The 26,530-nt window shown below is 40.0% G+C and overlaps 1 protein-coding gene across 6 annotated transcripts; it reads left to right on the top strand.

Moving 5' to 3' along the window:
- Positions 1 to 249: 249 nt before the first annotated feature.
- Positions 250 to 26,530, top strand: LSG1 (large 60S subunit nuclear export GTPase 1). Of its 6 annotated transcripts, none has more exons than XM_036443970.2 (14): positions 253 to 414; positions 2,500 to 2,626; positions 4,769 to 4,889; positions 5,064 to 5,150; positions 5,773 to 5,859; positions 9,660 to 9,720; positions 10,635 to 10,811; positions 12,592 to 13,008; positions 15,722 to 15,823; positions 15,976 to 16,119; positions 17,675 to 17,798; positions 20,788 to 20,867; positions 22,187 to 22,360; positions 26,095 to 26,530. In XM_036443970.2, exons 1-14 carry the CDS (start codon positions 316 to 318, stop codon positions 26,272 to 26,274), a joined length of 1,980 nt encoding a protein of 659 aa, XP_036299863.1. In that variant the 5' UTR covers positions 253 to 315; the 3' UTR covers positions 26,275 to 26,530. The 6 variants fall into 6 exon arrangements, with proteins under 6 accessions (XP_045439813.1, XP_036299866.1, XP_036299868.1 ...); XM_036443971.2 differs by lacking the exon at positions 253 to 414 and adding an exon at positions 2,234 to 2,345; XM_045583857.1 differs by lacking the exon at positions 15,722 to 15,823 and having other exon boundaries at positions 250 to 414.

The following is a 26,530-nucleotide window of genomic DNA, read 5'->3' as shown; positions in this document are numbered from 1 at the left end:
CTCTCCTCGTTCCCGGCGGACGCTAAAGACCGACGCACACATCTGGACCGTACCATTCTTTGATCCCCCTACTCTATCAAAATTCGAGATATTAGAGGTAATATAGGAAATTAAGTTATCAAAAAAGTTTTATATTTTTGCTCTATAATAACAATCAACTCTAGAAAGAATATGGCAGTTTTGAGCAAGTCCTTTTCTTTTGTTCAACGCGGACCTTGACTACTTGGGCTCACCAACGTCACTTCCGGGGATCTAGTGCTTGAATACCGGAAAACGTGTGCGAGGGCCAGGAGTTCGGTTCGAGGCCGTGTAGCCATGGGCCGGAGGAAAGCGCCGGGTTCTGGGTCCCTCGGCCGGGCACTTATCCGGCATCAGACTCAGGGGAGCCGTCGGCACCGTCACACTGACTCTTGGGTAAGCCAGGTCTTGTCCTCTCTCTCAGCCTTTCTGTCTGGTTACGCGAGTGTGAATGCTGCGAATCCTTGGGCCAAAGGTCACGAAACTTGCCTAGAAGTGACGTCTAAGTAGGGTTTTCTTTTCTTTCTTTTTTTAAAATGACCATATGGCCAACTGCTTCGTTCTCCCTTTAAAATATATATATATATATATATATATATATATATATATATTATTTCTTTTTTTTTTTTTTTTTTTTTTTTTTTTTACAGAGAGGAAGGGAGAGGTATAGAGAGTTAGAAACCTTTATGAGAGAGAAACATCAATCAGCTGCCTCCTGCACACCTGTCCCTACTGGGGATGTGCCTGCAACCAAGGTACATGCCCTTGACCGGAATCGAACCTGGGACCCTTCAGTCCGCAGACCTAGGCTCTATCCACTGAGCCAAATCAATTAGGGTCTAAGTAGAGTTTTCAAGGATGACTGTAAAGTTCAGCCATGCTGATACGCCGGTCCTCCTTCTAGGAGGGACAGAGCACACACAAAAGTAGTTCTAGTCTAATAAAGCTAGAGTAAGATTTTTGAAGGGTCTTAATGTCAGAATAATAGTCTTTGCCTTATAAGCCATGGGAACTTTGGAAGTAATGAGCAGGAAAAATACAAACTCTATTTCTCTTAGTATTAATTTGTTCAAAGAACCGACCCTCCAAAAGTGGCTGGTTGCTACTAGAAATAAAACATATATCTCTCATTCCTGCTTCATCCTTATTATTTCCTAGTACTGTCGCTCGGAGATGAACAGTTCATCTTCAGAATGTGGCCGGCCTAGTAGTTCCTTAGACCTAGGAACAGTCATAGTTTTAGGACCTTTGAAAAATGGATGTTTGACTTGTGATTGTTACTTTGACTATTTATAACCCCAGGTATTTGAGACTTACTAAGTTCACAGTAAGAATTTGTGCTAAAGTCAAAGATGTCCCTGTTGCTAACTGTCCATGTGCCACTCTCACACCATCTGGTTTCTGTCTATATAATTTGCAGTGTAAGCAGCATTATGGCTCATTAGTATTCATCAGGTCAGAGTCACTCTGGACATTAGATGCTGACATTTTCAATTGGTTTTGAAGCAGCTTGTTGTTAATGTAGCCTTTAGGAAGTGATGGGAAGATTGAATATAAATTCTAAAGAACTGGATAGTAATCCTTACTCTGATTTTTACCTATTCAGTGACCTTGGGCAAATCTTTTATTCTTCAGTGTTTTCATTTATTTGTACCTGTACTGAGCATGTAGCTAGGATGATGTTTATCTCACTCTGGGTTGTGTCTGGAAATCAGTTAAGTAGATGGTAACCAGAGGTTTTGTGGTGTGTGTTTTTTAAACCAACAAAAAAGAATTGAAAATATAGAGTATATGACATGTAGGAAGGTAACTTTGTTTTAGCATTCTCTTGTTTCCATTTTACCCAGATGGTATCACTGTGTATCATAGCATTTGAGTCACTGTGTAAACCTTACTGTGGGTCTCCATTAAAAAATTTTGACTAACTGTGGCTGCTAGGACCAGAGGGTCTATGTTCAAATTCTGTCTCTATCACTTATAAGTTGCAACTATAGGCGATTTTCTTTAAAGATTTTTTTCCCCCCAATTTCAGAGAGGAAGGAAGAGGGAGAGGGAGAGAGATAGAAACCTCTGTAATGAGAGAGAGTCATTGATTGCCCCCACTTGGGATCATCGGGCTGCAATGCAACCCGGGCATATGCCCCCATCAGGAATCAAACCCAGGACCTCCTGGTTCATAGGTTTGACTAAACCACTGAGTCAAGTTGGCTGGGCTAAGCAATTTATTTTTATCTATTTAAGCCTGATTCCTTGTCACAGAATATAGAGCTACATTAACAGATTTTGAAAATGAAATAAAATCATGAATGGAAAGTGCCTATCATGAGGTAAAAAAAATGCTCATTTGAATATTAGCTGTTATCGGTTTTGATGCTGATGGTGCTCAAGACTTGGAAATGCTAGTTCCTTGTGGGGTTAGAGTTTGTTTGGATGTCAAGAGCAGAGGAGAGTAACTGCATTTTTACCCTGTTTTATTCATAGTTGCACACAAGTGAACTCAATGATGGCTATGACTGGGGTCGTCTTAATCTTCAGTCAGTGACTGAACAGAGCTCCCTTGATGACTTTCTTGCAACTGCAGAACTTGCAGGAACAGAGTTTGTAGCTGGTAAGTTGTTTATTGCTGAGTGCATATGACACTGGTCACATTTCCATCCTTGCTGACCAGATACAAACATATCTACCTGGAACTGTTTATGCAGACCCTACTAAATTCATAAATGAGCTGTCTTTAATCCAAGGCAGATATCCCAGGAGCATTGTGGGGTCCAGTTATACTCAAGTTGTGAGCTACAGAATGTACCACAGTTTGTTGTTGTTTTGTGTGTAGGGATGTGGGTGGGGGAGGTTGTGCCACTATTTTAAAATTCAGCTCTGAAAAAACACTTCAGGTTATACAGTATCATATTAAATTCAAGAAACTCAATCTTTCCTAGGGAAAAAAAGCAGTCAACATTATGATGGACAGTACTAGGGTTTTCCAGAAAGTTTTCTGATATCATTATTAGAAGCACAATTCTAGGCCTGCTCCTGTTAATTTAGGCAATTTGAATTGTATTTTAAATTACTTGTCAGGACATAATAGTGAATTTTTCTGTGCATGTAATTTGTTTTAGTCATTTCTCTCCCTAGTTTTTTAATATGTGTTTCTGAGCACTCAGAAAAGTACATGGCACAGAGATAGCATTATGAACTATTATTCTTGTTGCTCTTTTATTATTGTAAATGTTATTAAGTTGTTTGGCAAATTCATTCATTTGTTCAGAATGGTTTTGTTTAGTCTCAGCCTCTCTTAGGCATTGTACTGGCAACAGTGTTGAATAAGACAAATTTTGGTTCTGTATATTTTATGTTAGGTGCCATGAAAGAAGTCTAGCAGATATGTGGGGTCAGGAAAGATGGAGGTGCTGACAATTGAGTTAATCACCAGTGGCCACTAATCAATCGTGCCTATGTGATGAAACCTCAAAAAAAACCATTTAGAGATTTGGCACTTCTATCTCTGGAGTCTGACAGAATATAATGGAATTGTACGACATCCAGTTGGTGTTTGGAGAAATTGGTTGTTGGTGTGGGAAAAACCCGCATATTTGGTGTCAAAAGTGTTGGTAGTAAACACAGTTCAGAGACAGGTGCTGCATTGTTGTATGCTTACTTGCAGCAGCACTCATAGCATCACTACTGAAATGAGAAGGAGAAAGAAAAGTTGGCTTTAGCTAAGGATGAAGACTTGGGAGTGGGTGCAGTGAAGTAATTTTGATGTTCAAGCGGAGTGGTCGAACGTATGTACCACATGGCTTTAGCCAAATAGGGAAAGAAGACTCGAGGGGCGAGAGGTATTTACAGTGGTTGGACATTGGGTGGGAGCTCACCATTGGAAGGAGAAATTAAAAGAATTATTAAATATATAGCTTGAGGTGTGTGTGTTTCGACTGCGAATGGTGCTTGGGTTTGACTGTACTCTTGGTTACTAGACTGTGCAGCCCAAGCAAGGTATTGGTGGTCTGAGGAGGGTAACAGACTGCAGTCTTTGCTTAGAGATCAGTAGGAATGTTGCTGAAGATATCTCGTTACCTTTCAATAGGACCTTCCCTTGACATTTTGGTAAGAAGCTTAGCTGACTTCTATGGAGACTAGGTAGCCGTGTGTGGTGAATTCGAGATGCCTGGAGCAACTGAGGGGCGGCTGAAGGGAAAACAGAGCACTAGAACAGAGGTCTCTGATTCACACATGGACATGACATTTATTTGAATTTACATAGGTCACTAATCCCAGGTGTTCATCGTGCATGTCTTATATACATTATAGTGTAGAAGTTCACTTCTAACTGGAGTGAGACTGCTGAATCTTTGCTGCCCCACCCATTCCCATTGGCTTACTATTATTCTCCCTTTATCAGCTGTCGGCAACCAGTGGTCTGTGCACCACTGCTGGTCCGGAAAGTCCGAAAGGTTGGCGACCACTGCCTATATATAATAATATGAAGGCACTGATTGTAGTAAATCTTCACAGTCTTCCTACTCTTAATACGTTTAGCATATGGAGTTTTATAAAATTAATAAAAATATTTTCCTTTTTTGTAGGAAACTTCATTTGGAAATTATGATTTAGCCAAAGCTAGAGGAATCTAAATTTTAAAAGCTTAAATTCTGTTTTAGATGCTCATATTTTTAGTTTTGAAGTAATGACCAGTATTTACTCTCTGTATTATTGCCTCTTAAGTAACAGTTCTTTTCTGTTCTATAAACAGAGAAGCTTAATATTAAGTTTGTGCTTCCTGAGGCAAAAACTGGACTGCTGTCTTCTGAGGAGAGCCAGAGAATTAAGAAACTCCATGAAGAAAACAAACAGTTCTTGTGTATACCAAGGAGGTGAGTTGAACAAGAATGCAGGACATCATGAGGCACAACATGGCCACTGAGTATAAAATGTTTATATGTCCATTCTTTCTCTGCTCTCTTTTCTCAGTTGCCATTATTAAATACAAATCCCCTATTTTATTTTGGTAACTCATATGGAGTTTTTCCCCTCTGTGGTTGTTTCAGACCAAAGTGGGACAAAAACACCAGCTCCGAAGAACTCAAACAGGCAGAAAAAGATAACTTTCTAGAATGGAGACGTCAGCTTGTCCGGTGAGTGTTAAGATTATCTGAAGATTTGCCTTGGATTCTGAGACAGGCATTTTGATGTGCTTGCATCGCTGTTCGCATTTTGAAAACTTGACTCTTTTGAAAGAAAACTGGTAAATTTCTTTTAAGTGCAAATTGCTGGTCACACATGAATCCTTGCACAAAGATGAGGAGTTGGTTAATGCTGAGTTGGTTACTCTGCTCCACTCCTGGCTGTTTCTCTTGTTTATACCCTTCATCATTAGTCACCCTGGAGTTGATCACCGCTCTCGGCATTCCTCCAGAAAGAAATGCCTTGGAGAAATGTCACTTTGTGTAATAGATAAACTTCCAGGGTTTAAACAGATTAAATATAAAACTTGAATTTGATTTTCTTATTGATTCAGCAGAAAGTATCTTCTATAATAATAAAAGCGTAATGTGCTAAACAGCCTTCCTGACGAAATCAGGGCTGCGAGGGCCGAGCCCCTTGAACGGATTTCTTGCATCGGGCCTCTAGTATAAAATAATTTGACAGTTAATACTTGTGTACTTATTTTTTTTAATGCAGTGAATTCGAGTGTTTATGTTACTCAAAACCTTTATATAATCTGGCAAAGGTATAAACTTATCATTTTAAAGCCAGGCTAGAAGAGGAACAAAAGCTGATATTAACTCCATTTGAAAGAAATTTGGACTTTTGGCGCCAACTCTGGAGGGTGATTGAGAGAAGGTAAGTTTTGGGGAAAGGGGTACCGGTGTTGTGGTGGTGTTATATTAGATTTGGGTGTTAACGCTTGTTTATAGGCCCAGGGATGGGGATGGGGGCCCGATTAAGCCATACAAAGGGCTGTTGAGAATTATTATTATTATTATTATTATTATTATAAAAACTAAAAGTATAATACTGTATTTTTAAAAATACATAATGTTTTTTGTTATTAGATGAACACAATAAGCTGTGAGAATGGTGAGCATTTTCTGTAAAATGAGTTACAACTGTAGTTACTTCAGCCACTATAGATTGAATTTCTACTGGTAATACGAGAAATATGGGTGTGAAAAGGGATAGGTATCTGCCTGAAAGAGCCAGTATATCATGGGGGAGGCCAAGCAAAGCACCCGGCAACAGAGCACACAGATAAATGAAATGCAGTCGCTCAAACCAGTGTGATTCCTCTTATGTTGCAGATAGAAAGGTGGTGGGTCAAGTCATAGGCGAGGAAGGAGCAGTTGATAAGGAATGATTGGATAGGGGAATGATCTGTTTCAATTGGGATTTGAAAAGAGAAAAATTTTAATAAATTAAGAATGGGATATTTTCCGTCTTTTTCATGTCTTGATTGTTAGAAATTGATGAATCGACTTTCTCCATTCTTACCTCTTTAATATAGTGTAGTTTTTTTCAACCAGTGTGCTGCAAGAATTTTAATATATTTTATTGATTTTTTACAGAGAGGAAGGGAGAGAGATAGAGAGCTAGAAACGTCGATGAGAGAGAAACATCGACCAGCTGCCTCTTGCACACCCCCTACCGGGGATGTGCCCGCAACCTGGCCGAAACCGGTTTGGCTCAGCGGTAGAGCGTCGGTCTGCAGACTGAAAGGTCCCAGGTTCGATTCCAGTCAAGGACATGTACAATGGTTGTGGGCACATCCCCGGTAAGGGGTGCGCAAGAGGCAGCTGGTCGATGTTTCTCTCTCATCAATGTTTCTTAGCTCTCTATCCCTCTCCCTCTCTGTAAGAAAAATCAATAAAATATATTTAAAAAAAACCCAAACAACAAAACATGCAGTACCTGACTTTTGGATCAGGGGCACTGACCTCTTTTCACTTAGATTGTCAAATAAAAAAAAATTACTGCATCCAACACAATAGATGTCCCATGTGAATGACTCAAAATTATACCTTTTTTGTTTTTTTTTCAGATTGCCAAAAAAAAAATGTTTTGGTGTGTCACAGAATTTTAGTAATTAGTTTATGTGTGCCATGAGATGAAAAAGATTGAAAATTGTTGGTATAGTTAAAAGGTTTTTGTTTTCCTGAATTACTTACAAGGACTCCATAAATGACATTTATATTTGAAATGATTTTTTTTTTTTTTAACAAAATGAGCCTTCAGGCTTTTGTTTAGTTTTGTTTTTTGAAATCTATAAAATATATCCAGTAAGAACATTAGGAAACAGGATGCCTGGTTCTTGGAAAAGAATATTAGAGCATTTGCATTGTTATGGAAAAACAAAACAAAACAGGAATTGGATTAAACTTTTTAACAGGGTGGGGCATAATTGCCTGGTAGAACGGAACTGGGAATGACTTAAGAACTCCCTGTTCAGATTGGTTTCTGTCTCGCCTCACCCTTGCTTTGAGAGCTAGATCCAATGCTTCTAGTCCCCTCTCAGGGCTTCGGAGCAGGCACAGGCTTGCCTCTTACAGGCTTGACATATCTTAATTGCTGTCCTTTCGTCCTAATGAGTCCCCAGCCTTTCCTTTTTGTAGGTTTTGACAGGGAACAAAAGTAACCATACGTGTTCTCCCATGTTTAACAGGACGGCCCTTTACATGCTTTTTATTCCCTTAAGTAAGCGGTTGGTTTCCCCTGTGTGAGCCTGTGCTTATTGAAACTTTAGTTAGCTTCAATTGGATTACAGTGTTACTTGTGTTACCACTGTTTTTATTATGTGATACTTCTCTTTTTATAAGAACATACTTCTACCTCCACGAAAATAGTGTGTTTTACATGAGGTGTGGATCTGAGTGACATAGAAGTGTTATCAATAAAGTGACTATGGCCACATCTTTTAACAGGAAATATTTACTAGTGTGTTCTATACATCTGATGTCCCCTTCCATTAGGTAACGGGCAGCTAAGCCATCTGCCTCTTTAATTTTAAAAGTAGTTATCAGAAAAGATTTGATGTATGACATGTCATTGAAATGCAGGAAATTACGAGGGCAGAACACTGCATTCCAGTAACATAGGCGCCTTCGTTGTATTGTGTAAACCCTTCCTGGTTCACAGTTGCACTTTTCTCTGCATCCTCATTCAACACACAGAGCAAGCCGTCTTAAACTTGTCTTTCCTTACTGGTGCTTCTAAGCTGATTATTTGGTCTTCTTTCTACATGTTTGGTAGGTAGACATAAAGTCTGCAGACTTTGTTAATTTTAGTTCGTTAGGCTTTTTGGCAGTCATTCTTGCATTTACTCTTAAATACAGTTTTTAAAGTGGTAGATACTACCTTAAAGAAGAAAATATTAGGGCCTGCTTAATTTGAGAATTTAAAAACAATCTATCATAAATTAGCAAGTCCGTGAGTTCCTTTGAGTCACACAATTATGCTGGAAATTGAACTGTTTTAAAGGAATTGTACATTGATTGTCAAAAACCCTGCCCTCCATGGTAACTGGGTTTCATGCATTCCTTGGTGTTCGCCATGGTTGCATAAGAGTTACTTCAGCAAAGGCTGACCAGATACGGATTTGGAGACTGCTGTAAGGGAGTAGGTGGTACATCTGCAACTTATTCCTTTCCAGTGGCAGTCACAGCTGGTCCTTAAAAACATCTTTTCTAAACACAGAAGCTGAAGGAAGGGAGGAGACTCCCAGTAAAGTGAAATATTTGTGCTGCTTGCAATGCTGGGCAGCTGTAGTCCCTACCACATTTTGAGGGGCTTGCTATCAACTGCAGTTTTCTTTTCTTTTTTAATTCTCACCTGAAGATTTTTATTATTATTATTATTATTATTATTATTATTGATTTTGGAGATAGAAGAAGGGGAAGGGAGGTGGAGAGACTTGATCAATTGCCTCCTATATTCACTCCGACTAGGGATCGAACTCGCAACCAGGTATATGCCCTGACCAGGAATTGAACCCCAGCCTTCCAGTGCACGGGATGATGCTTCAACCAAACGGAGCCACCTGGCCAAGGCAGAGTTTTTTATACATCTTATATGTGATTGAAGAAGTTGGACTCATCATTGCTGCTTCAGGGTGGCAACTTAAGTTGATACTTTGCTGTTTTGGATTCTTGCCATCTAAACTCATTCTTGTAGTATTTGGATGATTATTTGCTAGATGTAGGCTCTGATAGGGCAGCTGTCAGCAAGTGGTAAATATATTAGGGTTTTTTTGAGGCCTTAACACGGTTTAGATTAAGTACTAAATATATGGTGGACCTCGCTTTATCATTCCAGGAGAAGTTACTAGAAGGTACAGTTAAATGTTATCAATTAAACAGCATCAGAGCTGTTTGTATAAGAGCAGGCAGTATTATATTTATTAGCATGGCCCCTGGTCCATACTACCTTAGTTCCCATTCTGGTTCCATCAGTTGGTAGGTGGCAACCTTGGACAAGTTACTTAATTGTTCTAAGGTTTAGTTTCCTAATATATAAACAGAGAATAATTATACCTTAAAAAGTTAAATATGTCAAATGCCTAATATATGGAAAATGTTTGCTTCTCTTACTATATGGTCAGTATTTCTTTTCACTTCACAATGATTGGAGTATCTCACCTTTGTTTTCAGCGATATCGTGGTCCAGATAGTAGATGCTCGAAACCCGCTCCTGTTTAGATGTGAGGATTTGGTAAGTAAAGTGTCATAAGATTCCAATGTAACATCTGGGAGGAGCAGTGGAAGGACAGCATCACTGATAGACATACTGTAGACAAGCGTTCTGTACTCTCCTCTAGCTTTGTTTAGTTAGGCCTCTTTTCCAAGGTTTAGGAGCTTTCATAATGTGACTGTTTGTGACAGATGCTTTCTCTTCTCAAATAGTTGTTTCTATCTGCAGGATGGCACAAACACTGGCGTGAACTTTCTAGCTTTTCGTTTAGAAGCCACTTCGTTAGTAGACATTTGCCAGTGTTTCTCATTTTTTGAAACACCAGTCAAAGTAGCATTTTACTTTCTTTGACATATTTCTGGTTATTTTACTTTTTATCCATCCCATTAAGTTTTTTCTTCCCCCACTTTAGTTATTACCCCTGTGGTGGTTTACCAATAGACTAAGTTTGTAAGCCACTGCAGGGGCTAATAATGTGTGAGAATCACATGAAATAATGCAATATAGGCTTTGAATTAATAAAACACAAGTGAAATTTTCCTACTAAGAACTATAGTAAAAATAGTCCCAGCTGGCCAACAAATCCAGTTATGCAGGTTTTGTGTGTTTTTTTTTAACTTGTTTAATAGGAACAATTCAGCACTATCAAGGACAAAAAGACCTGTTTTACAACTGAGTAGGAAAGCATTTTTTACCCCTTCCAATTTCTTAGGTTGAGAGTATTTCTTTATGTGACCTCACTTCTTTTCAAAGTTTACTGAGAGGGTCAGTAGAATGTGCCATTATTAAAAATATTTAAATTAGGAATGATTTAAATTGAGGGGAGTGAAAACTTTTAGTCATAGCTGGCGGGAGTGGGGGGAGGAGGTTCAATATAATTAGCCTAATTTTTCCTTATTGGAAGAGGCCTTCCTAATTATTCTTGTCTTGCCTAGGAATGTTATGTGAAAGAAATAGATGACGATAAGGAGAATGTTATTCTGATAAATAAGGCAGACTTGTTGACTTCTGAGCAGCGGAGCGCCTGGGCCACATACTTTGAAAAAGAAAATGTGAAGGTTATTTTCTGGTCAGCTTTGGCTGAAGCCATCCCACTAATTGGTGACTCTAAGGTAACCTTCGGGACTTTTCCAGGTTGGGTCCAGGGAGATTTATGGAAATTTTTTGGGTTTGTTTATTTTTACCTAACTGCTATGATAGTAGGAGGACCTATAGAAAAATGGGTGACAAGGTGACGTCTCTGCCATCCCAAGGCTCTATGTTACACACTAATACTCATTTTAATATCTTTTAACCCAAATTTTATAGAAACAGTTTGGCATTTATTTTCTGTTAAAATATATTTTTATTAATTACAGAGAGAGAGAGAGAGAAAGAGAGAGAGAGAGTGTCAGTCGATGAGAGAGAGTCATTGACTGGTTGCCTCCTTCATGCCATACACTGGGATTTAAGCCACGACCTAAGCATGTACCCTGACTGGTTCATAGGTCGACACTCAACGCCTGAGCCACAATGGCTGGTCTGGGGATAGAGAGAGAAATATCGATGAGAAAAAACATCATCAGTCAGATGCCTCCTGCACACCCCCATCAGGAATTGCGCCCACAACCCCGGCATGTGCCCTGATCAGGAATTGAGCCGCAACCTCTTGGCTCCTGGGTCAACGCAGCCACTGAGCCACACCAGCTGGTCTGCTGCTTTCATATTTTAAAATGTCTCGGAAGAGCACACAGTGACTTCTTTACATTGATCATTTATCACAGAAATTGCTTCCAATTCCATGTTTCTGTTTGAGTTGCCAGGCATTATCATGAAATTATACCTATTTTCCCTCACATTTTGTTTACATCGCTTTCCTAAAATCTAAGATACATTTTTAACTGAGTTCATAGTGTCCCCATCTGTGATGGCTGCTCATGCTAACACTATAGATTATTTAAAAATGATGCAGTGTTTATTTACATCACTTCTAAATTCAAACACTTCACCCTTGCTACAAATTAGTAATACTATAAATTGCCTTGTTTCTGCTTTGTTGTCAGTAAGAATTCAGAAGAATTAATACATCCATGAATAGTACGATTTTATTTTTCTCCAAAGGAAATCTTTAATTGGTGAATAATTTCCATATACAGAGTTGACTTTTGTTGTTCCTACAGTTTCCACTGGGCGCTATCTCCAAGGGGTTTTGATTTACTAATGCCAATTATAAAAGAATAGCAGTTTCCTTAAACATTCAAACCACTGTCTTTAAAAATGCAAATGTAGCCAAAACCGGTTTGGCTCTGCGGTAGAGCGTTGGTCTGCGGACTGAGGGGTCCCAGGTTCGATTCCGGTCAGGGGCATGTACGTTGATTGCGGGCACATCCTGGTCGATGTTTCTCTCTCATCGACATTTCTAGCTCTCTGTCTCTCTCCTTTCCTCTCTGTAAAAAATCAATAAAATATATTTTAAAAAATGCAAATGTAAAATGAAACTCAAATTACAAACTAAACCCTTCTTCCTTTGTGTAGAGAAGAGAATGTTTTATTGTTAATGAAAAATGCTATATTTTATCCTGCAGCCCATTGCAAAATAATGTACGGCCAAATAATTCAGCTTGGCACGGGCTTTCCTAAACCCATGCTTCTTTAAAGATATACCTATTACAAGTAATGCATATTACTGTACGAAGTTCAAGTCATGCAGAAAGGTATAAAGGAAGGCACGGCTTCTCCCCTCCACCAAGGGAACAGCCGTTGATAGCATGAACATTGCATATTCACCTTTTCTTGCCTCCTTCATAACTTGTCCTGTATTTATCTTAGATAAACAACTTTGAGTATTTTCACTGGAGTAAAAAAGTACAGTTACACAGTTTTGAATTTCTGTATTTCCTGTTATTTCATTAGGAACAAGCAAATGCAGATGCTGAAGAAGCCAACAGAACGGACTCTGAAAACTCCAGTTGCGATGAGGCAGAAATTCCACAAGGTGAGAGTCGGCATCTAGAGAGGAGCCCTCTCTCACTTGGTGAAGATGTCGCTAGTGATGAAGACGACAGTGAGTATGAGGACTGTCAGGAGGAGGAGGAGGAGGAGGATTGGCAGACATGTTCGGAAGAGGACAGCAACCCTAACGAAGATGCCTGTGGCCAGGACTGGCAGGAAAGCTGTACTGTGGATGCCAAGGCCCAGGGCAGGAAAACCCCGCAGAAGAGGCAAACACGCAATTTTAGCCACTTGGTATCAAAGCAGGAGCTACTGGAGATCTTTAAGCAGCTGCACACTGGGAAGAAGGTGAAAGATCAGCACCTTACTGTTGGACTGGTAAGATGAAATGTCATAAATTTGTTACTAGATGAGGGTCTTTATTCTCCATCCATAGTAGCTGCACTGGAATCCTAGAGACCAATTAGGCATCATAGGGAATGCCCCTGCCATTGTGGGAGTGACAGGCAAAGCCCAACTCAAAACAGTGCATATTCTCAGGGCTTACATTGGTTATGGCCCTGTTCAGAGTAGTCTTCACTCTTTCCGGTTCAGCACTGCCTATCATGTGGCTTACCAAATGGTGCTAGGATGAGGGCTTTTGAGGTTGTCTTTGGATTTCTAGTCTGATGCTCTTACCTTTAGATAAGATGGGCTTTTAGGTAAGGTAGGCTTTTGGCATCCTGTGATCCTTGACAACTTATAATTCTAAGTGTTTCAGAAGTGTGTTTGGGAGAATCCCATCATCTTGGGGACAGGGAAAATATGATAAATGCTTTAGTTGCATAAACACTACAAATAAGGGAAAGGAGATTGCATTACTAACTCCATCTACCCTGAATCCCAGATAGCTGTGAAAAGTGCCCAAACCTGAAGAGGGTACAGCCTGGTTCCAGTTGGCCACATCTTTTAGCTAAGGAAATGTACAATGTTAGAGAAGGTATTTATTTTAAAGATCTTCCATCCAGGAAACAAAATAGTGGAGGAAAGTAAATTTTCCACATGTACCAGAAAGCCCAACTTCCCTCATGTTTATGGAAATGTGAAGCAGCCTCCCTCCTGTAGAAATCCTAAAATAGGTAATTGACTCATTCTGCAAACATTTGTTGATCATGCCAGGCATCCTGCTAGGCCCTGGCCATGTATAGATAGTGTAGGCAAGGCAGACACAGTCCCACCCTCATACATCTTATAATCCAAATAGAGGGGGGCAGTTCAATGCCCTTTGGGAATATACTGAATATCATGAGGGAACCTGATTGGGCTGGGGGAGGATGACAGCAACAAAAGTCCTCTTATTCTAACAAATAACATTTAAGCATATAATAATATATTAGGTAATCAAGATATAAATACAAAACAGAAGAATATTGGAATTAATAAGCAGTTACCTGAAATTTGTTAAGAGGGTTATCTTAAAGTATGATGTAAGGTTTTGACAAGTGACAGTGGAAGGGCATCCAGACAGGCAGGAGGAATGGGAAAGTGTGTTCATTGCATGGCATGTGATCAAGTGTGGTTGAAGTTTGAAGAATGGTGAGAGTTAAGACCATAATGGTAGCCGAAACTGGTTTGGCTCGGTGGTAGAGCGTCTGTCTGCGGACTGAAAGGTCCCAGGTTCGATTCCGGTCAAGGGCATGTACATTGGTTGCAGGCAATCCCCAGTAGGGGGTGTGCAAGAGGCAGCTGGTCGATGTTTCCCATCGACGTTTCTAACTCTCTATCCCTCTCTCCTCCTCTCTGTAAAAAAATCAATAAAATATAAATTTTTTTTAAAAAGACTGGAATGGTGGAAGTGTGTCCATTTAAGTCAGAAACATCGATGAGAGAGAATCATCGATCAGCTGCTCTTGCACAACCCCTACTGGGGATGTGCCCGCAACCAAGGTACATGCCCTTGACCGGAATCGAACCCCGGACCTTTCAGTCCACAGGCTGACACTCTACTCACTGAGCCAAACTGGTTTCCACAGAGATTGGTATTTTCTAACCTTCCAGGCATATTAACGGAGGATTCTTGAAACCATGTAAGAAAGTGGATTTGGTTTGGAGGCCTGGGAGAAAGACTGAGAAAGGGCATAGAACAAGGGTGGCTTAATTTGAGCAAAAAGTTTGCTTGTCATTTTGAGAACAGCTTTTTTCCTTTATATGATCCTGCTTGATCTGAGGCAACATGAACTTCGGATTTATTTATTGGGAAGAGATAGAGGTGAAAGAATGAATAGTGTTTTATCCAGAACCCGAGTAATTGAAGAGTTTTAATAGTTTGATAACCAACTCAACTCATTGTGTCATTTGAAATTTTTGGCCAGCAAGACGGAAACTTGTTAATGTTATTAGAAATAATTGGCCCGGCTGGTGTGGCTCAGTGGTTGAGTGTTAGCCTATGAACCAGGAGGTTGAGGTTTGATTCCCAGCACATGCCTGGATTGCAGGCCCAATAATTGTATGTTGTGATAATGAAAATAACTCTGGTGCTCAGCTTCACCCAGTATGGAAGATCCAATGAGAACTGAAATGCCTATAGATGGGGATGGGGGAGGGAAGAGCTGGGAACAAGGAGGTAAGTTTTACTGGAGCATCTGCTGTGATAGCAAAACTTATAAAAACAAAATGTACTGCCCTGGCTGGTTTGGCTCAGTGGATAGAGTATCAGCCTGCAGACTGAAGAGTCCCATGTTCAATTTCAGCCAAGGGCACATGCATGGGTTGTGGGCTCAATTCCCAGTAGGGAGATGTAGGAGGCAACCGATCAATGATTCTCTCTCATCATTGATGTTTCTTTCTATCTGTCCCTCTCCCTTCCTCTCTGAAATCAATAAAAGTATATTTTAAAATAAATAAATAAAATGTACTGTTCATCACTGGAGATGAATGTGAACAAATATACCCATACCACGGTGGGAAAATGTCTGACAGCAAGCAACGTGTATTTCAGATAACCTTCGGAAACAACCAGAATCCTGCTAGTGTTGCCACTATTTATCTCATATCTTTGGTTCTTTGATAGGTGTGCTATTTGACTATTCAGTAACTTCTGAGTCTCTTCTAGGTGGGCTACCCAAATGTTGGTAAGAGTTCAACAATCAACACTATCATGGGCAACAAGAAAGTATCTGTGTCTGCCACCCCTGGTCACACCAAGCATTTTCAGGTATTTATTGCTGCAGCATTGGCCTCTGTATTCCCTACTCACTCAGTTCCTCCATCTGGGTATTTTCTGAAGTTCTGTGTCAGTCATGTGCTGCTTTTCCTTCCCCTCCTCTTCTGTATGCCCAAGATAAAATCCTCTTACTTGTCTTTCAGACTCTCTTTGTGGAGCCTGGGCTCTGCTTATGTGACTGCCCAGGCCTGGTGATGCCATCCTTTGTCTCTACCAAAGCTGAGATGATTTGCAATGGAATCCTCCCAATTGACCAGATGAGAGATCACATTCCACCTATATCACTGATATCCTTTCTGCTTGGTAAAAACCCTGGTTATTTGTGAATTGGGGTTTCAAGTTTATTTTGAACATTGTCTTGCATTGATGTATTCAGGACTGATAATCTGAGAATAAAAAATCTAAAATATTTACTAGTGCTCTGCCCAGGTTTATGTAGTGAGATAGCATCAGGACTTCAGAATTGGAACCCCGCGTCCTGGTTGCAGCAGGGAGCCTGGTATAAATGGAGGATCTCAACCTGGGATCTCAGCCTCCGATTGCAAACCTGCTGGACTCCTGACACTGCCATTTAACTACTTGAGTGACCTTGGAAAACTTGCCTAACCTTCCAGAATCTTTCCTTTTCTTTTAAATGAGGGTAATAATAGCTACCTCCCAATCAGTTATGAGAATTTAATCATTATGGCTAACATTTATCGAATACTATGTACTTTCCTAAACACTTATCAAGTAATACCTTATTTAATTTTCAAGACAGCCCTTGAGGTGGATACTGCATGATTTTTTATTTTTATTTTTCAGAGAGGAAGGGGGAAATAGCAAAAAAAAAAAAAAAAAAATCAATGATGAGAGAACCTCCTGTATGCCTCCCTCTGGGGATCCAGCCCACAACCCCAGGCATATATTCTGACCAGGAATCAAACTGAGACCTCCTGGTTCTTGGGTCAGTGCTGGCCAGGTCCTGCATGATTCTTGACAAGACTTTTTAATGACTACACTTAAGACCACAGCTTTTTGTTTACCCCAGTTTATTTTTTTCTTTCTATAAGAAATCAGTACAAATTTATTTACCATGATAAACAAAATATAGTAATTTCTAAAATAGAATATAGTTGTTCAAAAGAATGCATGAAGTACAGCCTAGTGAATATAGTCACTAATATTGCAATAGCTATGTATGGTGCCAGGTGGGTACTGGAATTATTGAGGGAGCACTTTGCAAAGTATATGATTGTCTAACTACTATGCTGTACACCTGAAACTCATACAAAATAATATTGAAAGTAAACTGTAATTGAAAAATAAGAAAAAAAGAGAATATACTAAATCTTCTATAGCAACCTGGATGAATCTTAAAAAATGTATTGCAAGCCGCATTAGGTTGGGTTCTGTGGAGGATGTTGGCATAAGTCTGATGTGGATCCTGCCCTTTGAGGAATCAGTCTGTCGGGGCTATGCGGCATGTACATAAGTAACTGGTACAAGATAGAAAGTCGTATGCGGGTTAAGAAAAATATATGGGTAGACAAAAGAGAAAAAAACTCTCCTTACATGGTCATAAGAATTAGAAACTAAGACTCTGCTTTATGTTTGAATTTGGATTATCTCACAAATTGATAGTTTGTTTAGGTAAAAATTTGTCAACTTTAAGATGTATTTCAGAGATATTTTATAATTATTTAAAAGGATTCATTGGTACATAGGCTTTGTTTAAAAGGGAAAAAATTAATTAATAACTACTCTTTTGGAGAGGTGAAAAGGTTTTTGCCACAAGCAGGTTCCAGACACCAGGGGAAGAAAGGGGACAGTTCAAAAGAATGGTTTCCTTGACAAGCTTACGTTTGCCAGAATATTCCAAGACACGTTTTAGAAGCCACCTATGGCATTAACATCATAAAGCCTAGAGAGGATGAAGATCCCCATCGGCCTCCAACATCAGAAGAACTACTGACAGCTTATGGATGTGAGTTGTGGTTTATCTTTCTTTTCTTTTTTTTAATATATTTTATTGATTTTCCACAGAGAGGAAGGGAGAGAGATAGAGAGCTAGAAACATCGATGAGAGAGAAACATTGACCAGCTGCCTCTTGCACACCCCCCACCAGGGATGTACCCGCAACCAAGGTACATGCCCTAGACCGGAATCAAACCTGGGACCTTTCAGTCAGCAGACCGACGCTCTACCGCTGAGCCAAACCGATTTCGGCGAGTTGTGGTTTATCTTAAAACATGAACAAAAAATAGTTAATGAGAGAAGTAGTCCTCTGCAAATATACAAAATTCAGAATTTTTCTTTAGCATTTGGCATGTCATCTTCCAGAGTTGATATTTTTGTTTTCTCTGTTGGCCTTGCCTATGACTGGCCTCCAGGTATCTGGTTGAATGGTGACTTTGAGGTCCACCGGTAGCAGGGGAGAGCAGAGCACCGCCTGAGTGGTATTTCACTTCAGTGTGTTAAGTGCTTTCTAGAAGTTAGAGGAGATGCTTTGTGTTCTTTATCTCTTTCCCTTCACCTCAGAAATCACTCCTTGGGGAGACACATCTTCCATGCTCTCCTGGTCTCGGGCCCTTTCCATGTAGAGGCCTCGATGCGGCAGTGTTCAGAGCCCCAGGGCCCGTCAGCAGTTACTACACGCTTCTAAAGGAAAGGCCCATGGGACATGCACCGCATTGCTGATAACCAAGTGTTGGCACTAGTTCTGACCTGAGGCTAGGTTGGCTTTTTTGGAGACTCCTCCCAAAACGGGGAAGAAAATGAATGTGCTTACCAGAGCAGGATAGAAGAGTAATGAGGGGAGTGTCAGAGGGAAAGCCCTTGGAGCGGGACAGAGCAGTTAGGATAGGGAATAGGGACACAAAACCTCTTCCTTCCGCTTCCATCAGCCCCTGTAAGCCTCGTTCAACATTAAAGTGAGTCCACACTCTCCCACCTCCATGTTTTACCTCAGTTCCATGTGGGGGTTACTTTGGCCTATCATTTCTCCAGTTGGTTGTAATTTATTTACCTTAAATACAAACTTTATAGGTTGTCTGGGGGAACCTATGTCTACTTAAAAGGGTAGCAATGTTAGCAGCATTTCTGTGCATGTGTGACCTCCCTTTAAAAGAATTATCACCAGTCTGGGAAGGAGTACAATTCATTTTATTATTTCCTGGCAGACAAAAGTGATTTTATAGGGACAGTGCTTAAGTCAGACCTTGAACTTACCTACTAAGTTGAGAGACCTTTTTTTTTAATTATTGCTTTCAGAGAAGAAGGAAGGAGAGAGCGATAGAAACATCAACGATGAGAGAGAATCCTTGATTGGCTGCCTCCTGCACACCCCACAGTGGGGATCAAGCCCACAACCTGGGCATGTGTCCTTGACTGGAATCAAACCTGGGACCCTTTAGTTTATATGCCAACCCTCTATCCATTGAGCCAAACCAGCTAGGGCTAAGTTGGGAGACTTGAACAAGGATGGATACTAAGCACTTGTGGTAAGACTGGTATAGTCACAAAATCTCAGAACTAGAAGAGACCTTAAAGATCACCCCACCTCTTGTTCCCCTTTTTTTACATGTAATCTGAAATCAAAGCATGAACTCACTTGCCCAAGGTGGCGTCTGGTCAGTGGCACAGCCTGGATGAGAACCCATTTTTCCTAATCAGACCTCTCTCCACGACACTGAGCAAGTTAGAGAAAGGAAAATGCCAGTTTGTAGGGGGTGATGACCACACCTGTACAGTTTCTAAGGTCGTCATGTGCAGATCCATAAAGAATAGTCTCTGGCTGTTAATTTTAAAAGATGTTGCTAAATAATTCTTGATTTAATTTATTTCCTTAAATAAAAGTGAAATTAAGCATCTGTCCATATGTTTGTTAACCATTTATGTTTCTTTCGGAAATCACTGTTTCTATGCATTAGTTTTGTTTTGTGTTTTGTTTTTGTTTTTCTTTTATTGATTTTTCACAGAGAGAAAGAGAGAGGGACAGATAGTTAGAAACATCGATGAGAGAGAAACATCGACTCAGCTGCCTCCTGCACGCCCCCTATTGGGGATATGCCTGCAACCTCATGTACTTGCCCTTGACCGGAATCGAACCTGGTACCTTTCAGTCTGACACTCTATCCGCTGAGCCAAACCAGTTTTGGCTGCATTATTTGTTTTTATCTTGATTTGTAGGAGTTCTTTGTTACTTGTGCCACAAATGTTTTCCCAATGTTTATGGTTTCTTTAACATAGAAGTTAACAATTTCATAGACTGGATTGTTGGTTGTTTTTTTCCTTTTTGGCATTTTACTTGGGGAAGACCATTTCTATCCCAAAAGGATAAAACTATTTTCCTGTAATATATTTTCTTATTTAAAACCTTTAGATTTTTAATTTGCCTGAACCTACTTTTTGTGTGGTGTGAACTCTAGGATTCTAACTATTCTAAACGCAAAGAGCCAATTCACAGCTAGTATGTGAGGGAGCTGAGTCTTGAACCCAACCTGGCTGTCAATGCCTATATTCTTACCGCTGTGCTCTACTCCTCTTTTCTAATTGAGTTGATTATTAAAAGGATCTTCATTGTCTCTTTGGGAAACTGGGAAAAGTGTGGAGATAACATAGGAAAACTTGTTCTATTGCTTTGGGTTTTGCTAATAATGACAACATAGCATTCTACAAGAAGCCTCTTTGAATGTTTAAAATCAAGAAATGAGAGAAGTGGAGTAGAAAGAAGTTTCATGTGTCACAATGTGGTCGTGGGATATCAGATAAAACAATATGGTCTGTTTTCCTAGGTTGTCAAATGTGTTTATCATGTGGACCAAAATATTTTCTACAATGATAATTGACTTTTCAAAGTAGAGTACGGATGCTAGTGCATTAAGGGAAAGGTCTAAGTTAATCACCACAGTTATTTTGTTGTGATATTCTGTCTTCTATCTTATGTTTTGCAAAAATTCTTTTCCCCTCACAGATATGCGAGGATTCATGACAGCACATGGGCAGCCAGACCAGCCTCGGTCTGCACGCTACATCCTGAAGGATTATGTCAATGTAAGGGAACCCTGCTTCTTGTTGCTCTTGAATAAACATGTCTTCTTTCTCCACGATATGACTTTAGAAAATGGCTACCTGTTAAGTTATAAAGGAGACATTTTCTCATTGAAATTGTTTTATAACAAGATTTATAGTTTTTATCCAGGAGAGCCTAGTTAGCATCATATAAATCAGTAAAGTGACTGACAACTTAATATGAAGGATACAGAAGTCTCTGAACACCTGTTTTTTTCACTCCTATAACGCAATCTTCTCTGTAATATAGTGTTTATTTGTCTTTCTCCTTATATTTACCTAGTAACAACAATAATAACAATAATAATTAACATTTATTCAAAGCTAAACCCTGCTGGGAATACTTTCAAATGTTTTACATTTATTATCTCACTAATAATACATAAGTCTGTGAAGTTATTATTCTCATAAAGAGGGCATGCTAAGTTTTGGATTTTCTTCATCAATGGAGGAGGAACTAATAGTACCTATCTCATGAGATTATTATGGAAAATAAAAGTGAGCAGGCATATTCTCTTGCCTTCAGTTCAGGGAGAAAGTAGTTACTGAATATTTATATGGATAAATTATTTGTTTACAATTTATAAAACTGGAGGATGGGAAGATGCATTAAAAATAATAGTTTTTAGAGTGTTTGTGATGGAAGAGAGAAATCTACACCCAGTGAACAACTGCAGCCAGCCCAGGACCCCATTAGTACAGTCACTGTCCAATTGTGTCCTATTTTTTGCTTTGGAAAATATTCCTCATAAGTATAGACATATAAATGTACTGAAAAGTATACTTAATAGGTATGCAAGAGAGGTAAAAAGGAGCACAGAGTCCTAGCCGGTTTGGCTCAGTGGAAAGAGCATTGGCCCGTAGACTGAAGGGTCCTGGGTTCTATTCCATTCAAGGGCACATACCTCAGTTGCAGGCTCAATCCCAAATCCTGGTTGGAACGCATGCGGGAGGCAACCAGTGGATGTGTCTCTTACATCAATGTTTATTTCCCTCCCACCGTCCCTCCCTAAAATATAATAAAAATAAATGAAAAAAATACCCTCTGGTGAGGATTTTTTTTTTTTTTAAAGGAACAAAGAAGATTTTATTCTTGTCTGGGGACTATGGCAGGAGGCTAGGCCTCTAGAACACCAAGGATCATCATCAGTTTATTAGGACTCTTCCATGCAGTTAACCAAAACTCAACTCAGCTAACTTAATCAAAAGCAGAAAGCTCCAACAGAGTGTGCCTGGTTGAGATGCCTTGTCTGACAGATGGCACTTGTGATGCGCTGTTACCATTCATACTGTCTTTATAGGGTAAACTCCTGTACTGCCATCCTCCTCCGGGGAGAGATCCCCTGACCTTTCAGTATCAACACCAGCGACTACTGGAGAACAAATGGAATGGTGGTGAAATGAAAACACAGCCAAGTCGGAATAAAAAAGCAAAACAGATTGAAAATGTTGTTGACAAAGCTTTTTTCCATCAAGTAAGTTTTAAAGCTTTTCTTAATTTCTTATCCAACACATTTTGTATAACAGCTTTGTTGGCATACAATTCACACATCATAAAATTCATCCTTTTACAATATACAATTCAGTAGTTTATATTCACAGAGTTGCACAACCTTAACCACTATCTAATTTTAGGACGTTTTTATCATTCCAAAAGAAACTCCATACCCATTAATAGTCATTCCGAATTGCCCTTTCCCACTAGGCCTTGCCCACCATTAATTTACTTTCTGTATAGACTTGCCTATTCTGGACATTTTGTATAAATGAATTCATACACTATGCAGTCTTTGTGACAGGTATCTTTAACTTGGCATAGTGACTTTAAGGTGCATCCATGAATCAGTACTTGATTCCTTTTTATTGCCAAATAATATTTCATTGAAAGGATAGACCACATTTTGCTTATTGATTTATCAGTTGATGGACATCAGGGTTGCTTTCATTTTTTGTTATGAATAATGCTGTTGTGAGCATTCATGGGAAAGCTTTGTGTGGACATATATTTACTGTTCTCTTAGGTATATTTCTGGGAGTGGGATTGCTGGGTCATATGGTAACTCCACATTAACTTGCCACAGAAGCTGCATCATATTACAGTCTCACTGGCATGTATGAGAGTTCCAATTTCTCCACATCCTTGCCAGTATTTATTTTCTGTGTTTTATATTAGCCATCCTACTATGTATGAATTGGTACCTTATGATTTTGATTTGTACTTTCCTAATGACTAGTTGTATGGGCATCTTTTCATGTGCTCATTGGCACACATATATATCTCTTCTCTGGAGGATTCTCTATTGTTGAGTTGTAAGAGTTCTTTGTATAGTCTGGATATGAATCTTTATCCTATTTTCTAGGGGGCCAGTGCACGAATTTGTGCACCTTGAAAGGAACTGTGGGCTGCGAGCCAGCGGTGGGCACAGCAAACAGCAGGTCTCCGCTCATCCTCCATGCCCCTGCCCAGCCCCTCCCACCACAGTCCACAGTCCCCTCTCTGCTGGCAGCCATGCCCCCATGGCTGCCACTCCCATTCGCTGATAGCGCTGGCCTGATCGCAGCTGCTTACAATGTGGAGTATTTAGGACCGGCACCAGCAGTGAGTGTGAGCAGCGATTGCTGCCCCAGTCACTCCTCAGGAGCAGGGGGAAGTGGAGAAGCCCTGAGGGACGATTGGGGTTGGCAGCCATTGCTTGCACCCTCTGAGAATGCCAAGTAATCAGGGCTGGCACCAGGCACCAGCATTGGGTACAAGCAGGGCTGGTATAAGCAGAGTTAAATGCCGGGTGGGACCATGATGTGCAGGAGTAAAAAGTTTTTTGTGACCACCAGAGGTTCATCCTGATGACTGCGACCAGCGACCAGCCTTGGTCTGGTGCCCCTGCTCACCTGCTCCACCATCTTGCTGCAGCCAACGCCTGCATGTTCCATGCTCTGTTGCCTGCTGCCGACACCCACCATGTTCTGCATGCACCCCATCTTGGTCAACGCATGTCATAGCAACTGGTTGTTCGGTTATTCTTCCATTCAGTCTATTTGCACATTAGAGTTTTATATATATAGATGACCTACAAATTTTTCTTTCATTTAGTAGATTATCTTTTCTCTAAACCAATATATTTTAATCACTAGTTTATATTCACAGGTACAATTTTTAAAATTTTTTAAAGTTTTTCAATTATAGTTGGCACATACAATATTATGTTAATTTTAAGTGTGTAGCATAGCAATTAGACATTTATATAACTTACAAGTGGCCACCCAATAAGCTAGTATCCTTCAGAGGTACAATTGTATATTATATTTTAAAGAGGAAATTTATGTGCAGAACAGTTAAATCATGTAATTGTACCTAATATATATTAATGTTCTTGTATCTACAATAACCAAATAAATGGGGTGCAGGGGTCGGGTGTATACAGAGAATGATTTTTTCTGTATTTGTGTGATGCCTTATTTGTGCCTCACACAGTGATCATGGTGAGGCACACCAAGCAGATATGTTGTTCCCGTTTTACTGTTGAAGACGTTGAGGCTTAAGGAGGCTAAGTGAACTACCTAAGGACCCTGGTTTGAAATGGCAAAGCTGGACTAGAACTTAGGTTGTTGTGGCTCCTAGTTCGAATTATTTCCCAGTCTGCCAATGTTTAAAAGAAAAATTACTAATATGCTGGAAGATTAGAAGTTCTTTCTTGGACCTATTACTGTTATACAGGACATTTAAGTTAAAGTTTTACAAAACGCTTCTAAAGGTCATGAATAAGAAAACTGAAAACTTACAGTATAGCTATAATTAAGCTTTAGTTTCTAGAATAATGTCTATTCTAAGATCATGAAATCCTGCTTTATACTTGCACATCATATTGGATTGGATTTTTTTCTACTAAGTAAACCTAAATTTTTTTTAATTTATTTTACTTAAATCATAAGTTTACAAAAACTTTTTTGAGCGCTTACTATGTGCCAGCTATTATACTAGGACCTGGGATATCAAAATATAGTTACTGCTTTCAGGGGAATCACATTCTAGCAAAGGGGAGACAGCCAAGTTAATAATTAACATGACACATTAGGTCTAGCACAGGGGTATAAGTCAAGAGTCTGTGAACCCAGACTGGAGAACAGTTATCTTAGAACTGAGAGCAAAGTGGGCAGATGAGAACTGTAGAGAGGAAATGATATTTTAGCTGGACTTTGAGAGACAAATAATGTGCCAGTTAGGAGGAGTGGTGAGGGCCATATTTCCAGGCAGAAGGAGTCGCATAAACAAAGGCTTAAAAATACAGGAGTGTGCAGTTTATCATTAAAAGAGCTGATGTGGTAGGTGGCCTTATGTGCCCTGTGCAAGAATCTGAACGTGACTCACCAGGCTTCAGGGAGCAATCAGAGATTTGTGAGGACAGGAAAAGAGAATTGTGATTAGAAAACTTGTAGGAATGTGGATGCTGTCAAACACTCCATCAGTCTTCAGAGGGAAGGCAGGGGAGGGTGGGGGCTGGGGTAGGAAATCAACCAAAGGACTTGTGTGCATATGTATGTAAGCATAACCAATGATCACAGACACTAGGGGGCTGAGGGCATGTGCTGGGGGCTGGGGGTGGCCAATGGGGAAAAATGAGACATGTATTCTATAAACAATAAGGAATTTAAAGGAAAAAGAAATGTGGATGCTGGATTGGAAGAGTCTTGTAGTAGGTGGCCCAGAGAAAGCTAATCAGCACCTAGGTTAAAGCAGTGGGGGTTAGATGGAGAGGAGGGGGTAGACGAACAAAATTCTAGATATGGGATCAACAGGACTTAGTGGCCAGCTGACTCTGATAGGTGAGGAAGACAAAGACAGTGCCCTGTCTGGCAGCCTGGTGGATTCTTCATACCGCTCACTAAAACAAAGACTGGAGAGTCCATTTCTAACTAAATTTAGATTGAGGCAGGTTGAATTTTGATATCAAGATAGAGATTTCCAGGAAGAAGCTAGTATTATGAATCTAGTTATAGATAATATTTGAAGCTATGGAACTAAGGAAGGTTGAGGGGTGGGTAGGAATAAACTGAAGACAGAATGCTAAAAACTTATGTAAGTAACCGGGAGCAAGGACCAGTGAGAGATGGAAGTCCCACTATCTTGGAGTTTTCATAAATAGTACTTACTATACATACCCTCCAAAGGAGACTGCTGGTAACCTAAGTAAGATTTTCTCTTATTTGCTAGGAAAATGTGAGAGCTTTGACCAAAGGAGTCCAGGCTGTGATGGGCTACAAGCCTGGGAGCGGCCTGGTGACTGCAGCTACTGTGAGCTCTGAGAGTGGGGCTGGGAAGCCCTGGAAAAAACATGGCAACAGAAATAAGAAAGAGAAAAGTCGTCGGCTCTACAAGCACCTGGATACATGAACACACCAAAGCGGCTTCCGCATTGTGCACCTGGAAAAGAACAAGCTGCTCCGGGCCTGTGGTGCTGCAGAGTGGACCTGCTCGGTGGCGCACCGCACACCCAGCGGTCACCAGCAAGACCCAGGGCTCCGCGGAGCCTGGATTAAGGTGGGGGACAGAACCATGTATATTTGTTTGTGTAAATATACACAAATGTATATACTAATTTGTACATTGGGAAAATTTTTAAAAGATAATAAAATTAAGTTGCCACTAA

The sequence above is a fragment of the Pipistrellus kuhlii genome, unplaced genomic scaffold, assembly GCF_014108245.1.
Source record: "Pipistrellus kuhlii isolate mPipKuh1 unplaced genomic scaffold, mPipKuh1.p scaffold_m20_p_2, whole genome shotgun sequence".
NCBI lineage: Eukaryota > Metazoa > Chordata > Mammalia > Chiroptera > Vespertilionidae > Pipistrellus > Pipistrellus kuhlii.
The sequence above is the reverse complement of the archived record's forward strand: the minus strand, read 5'-3'. Positions and strand labels throughout refer to the sequence as shown.

What these genes read in the sequence shown, in the direction of transcription:
- LSG1 (XM_036443970.2), top strand. Translation starts at nt 316, where the DNA reads ATGGGCCGGAGGAAAGCGCCGGGTTCTGGGTCCCTCGGCCGGGCACTT. An exon ending in AGGAACAGAGTTTGTAGCTG is followed by an intron (nt 2,627 to 4,768) that starts GTAAGTTGTTTA and finishes TTCTATAAACAG; the next exon opens with AGAAGCTTAATATTAAGTTT. An exon ending in AGCACCTTACTGTTGGACTG is followed by an intron (nt 13,009 to 15,721) that starts GTAAGATGAAAT and finishes AGTCTCTTCTAG; the next exon opens with GTGGGCTACCCAAATGTTGG.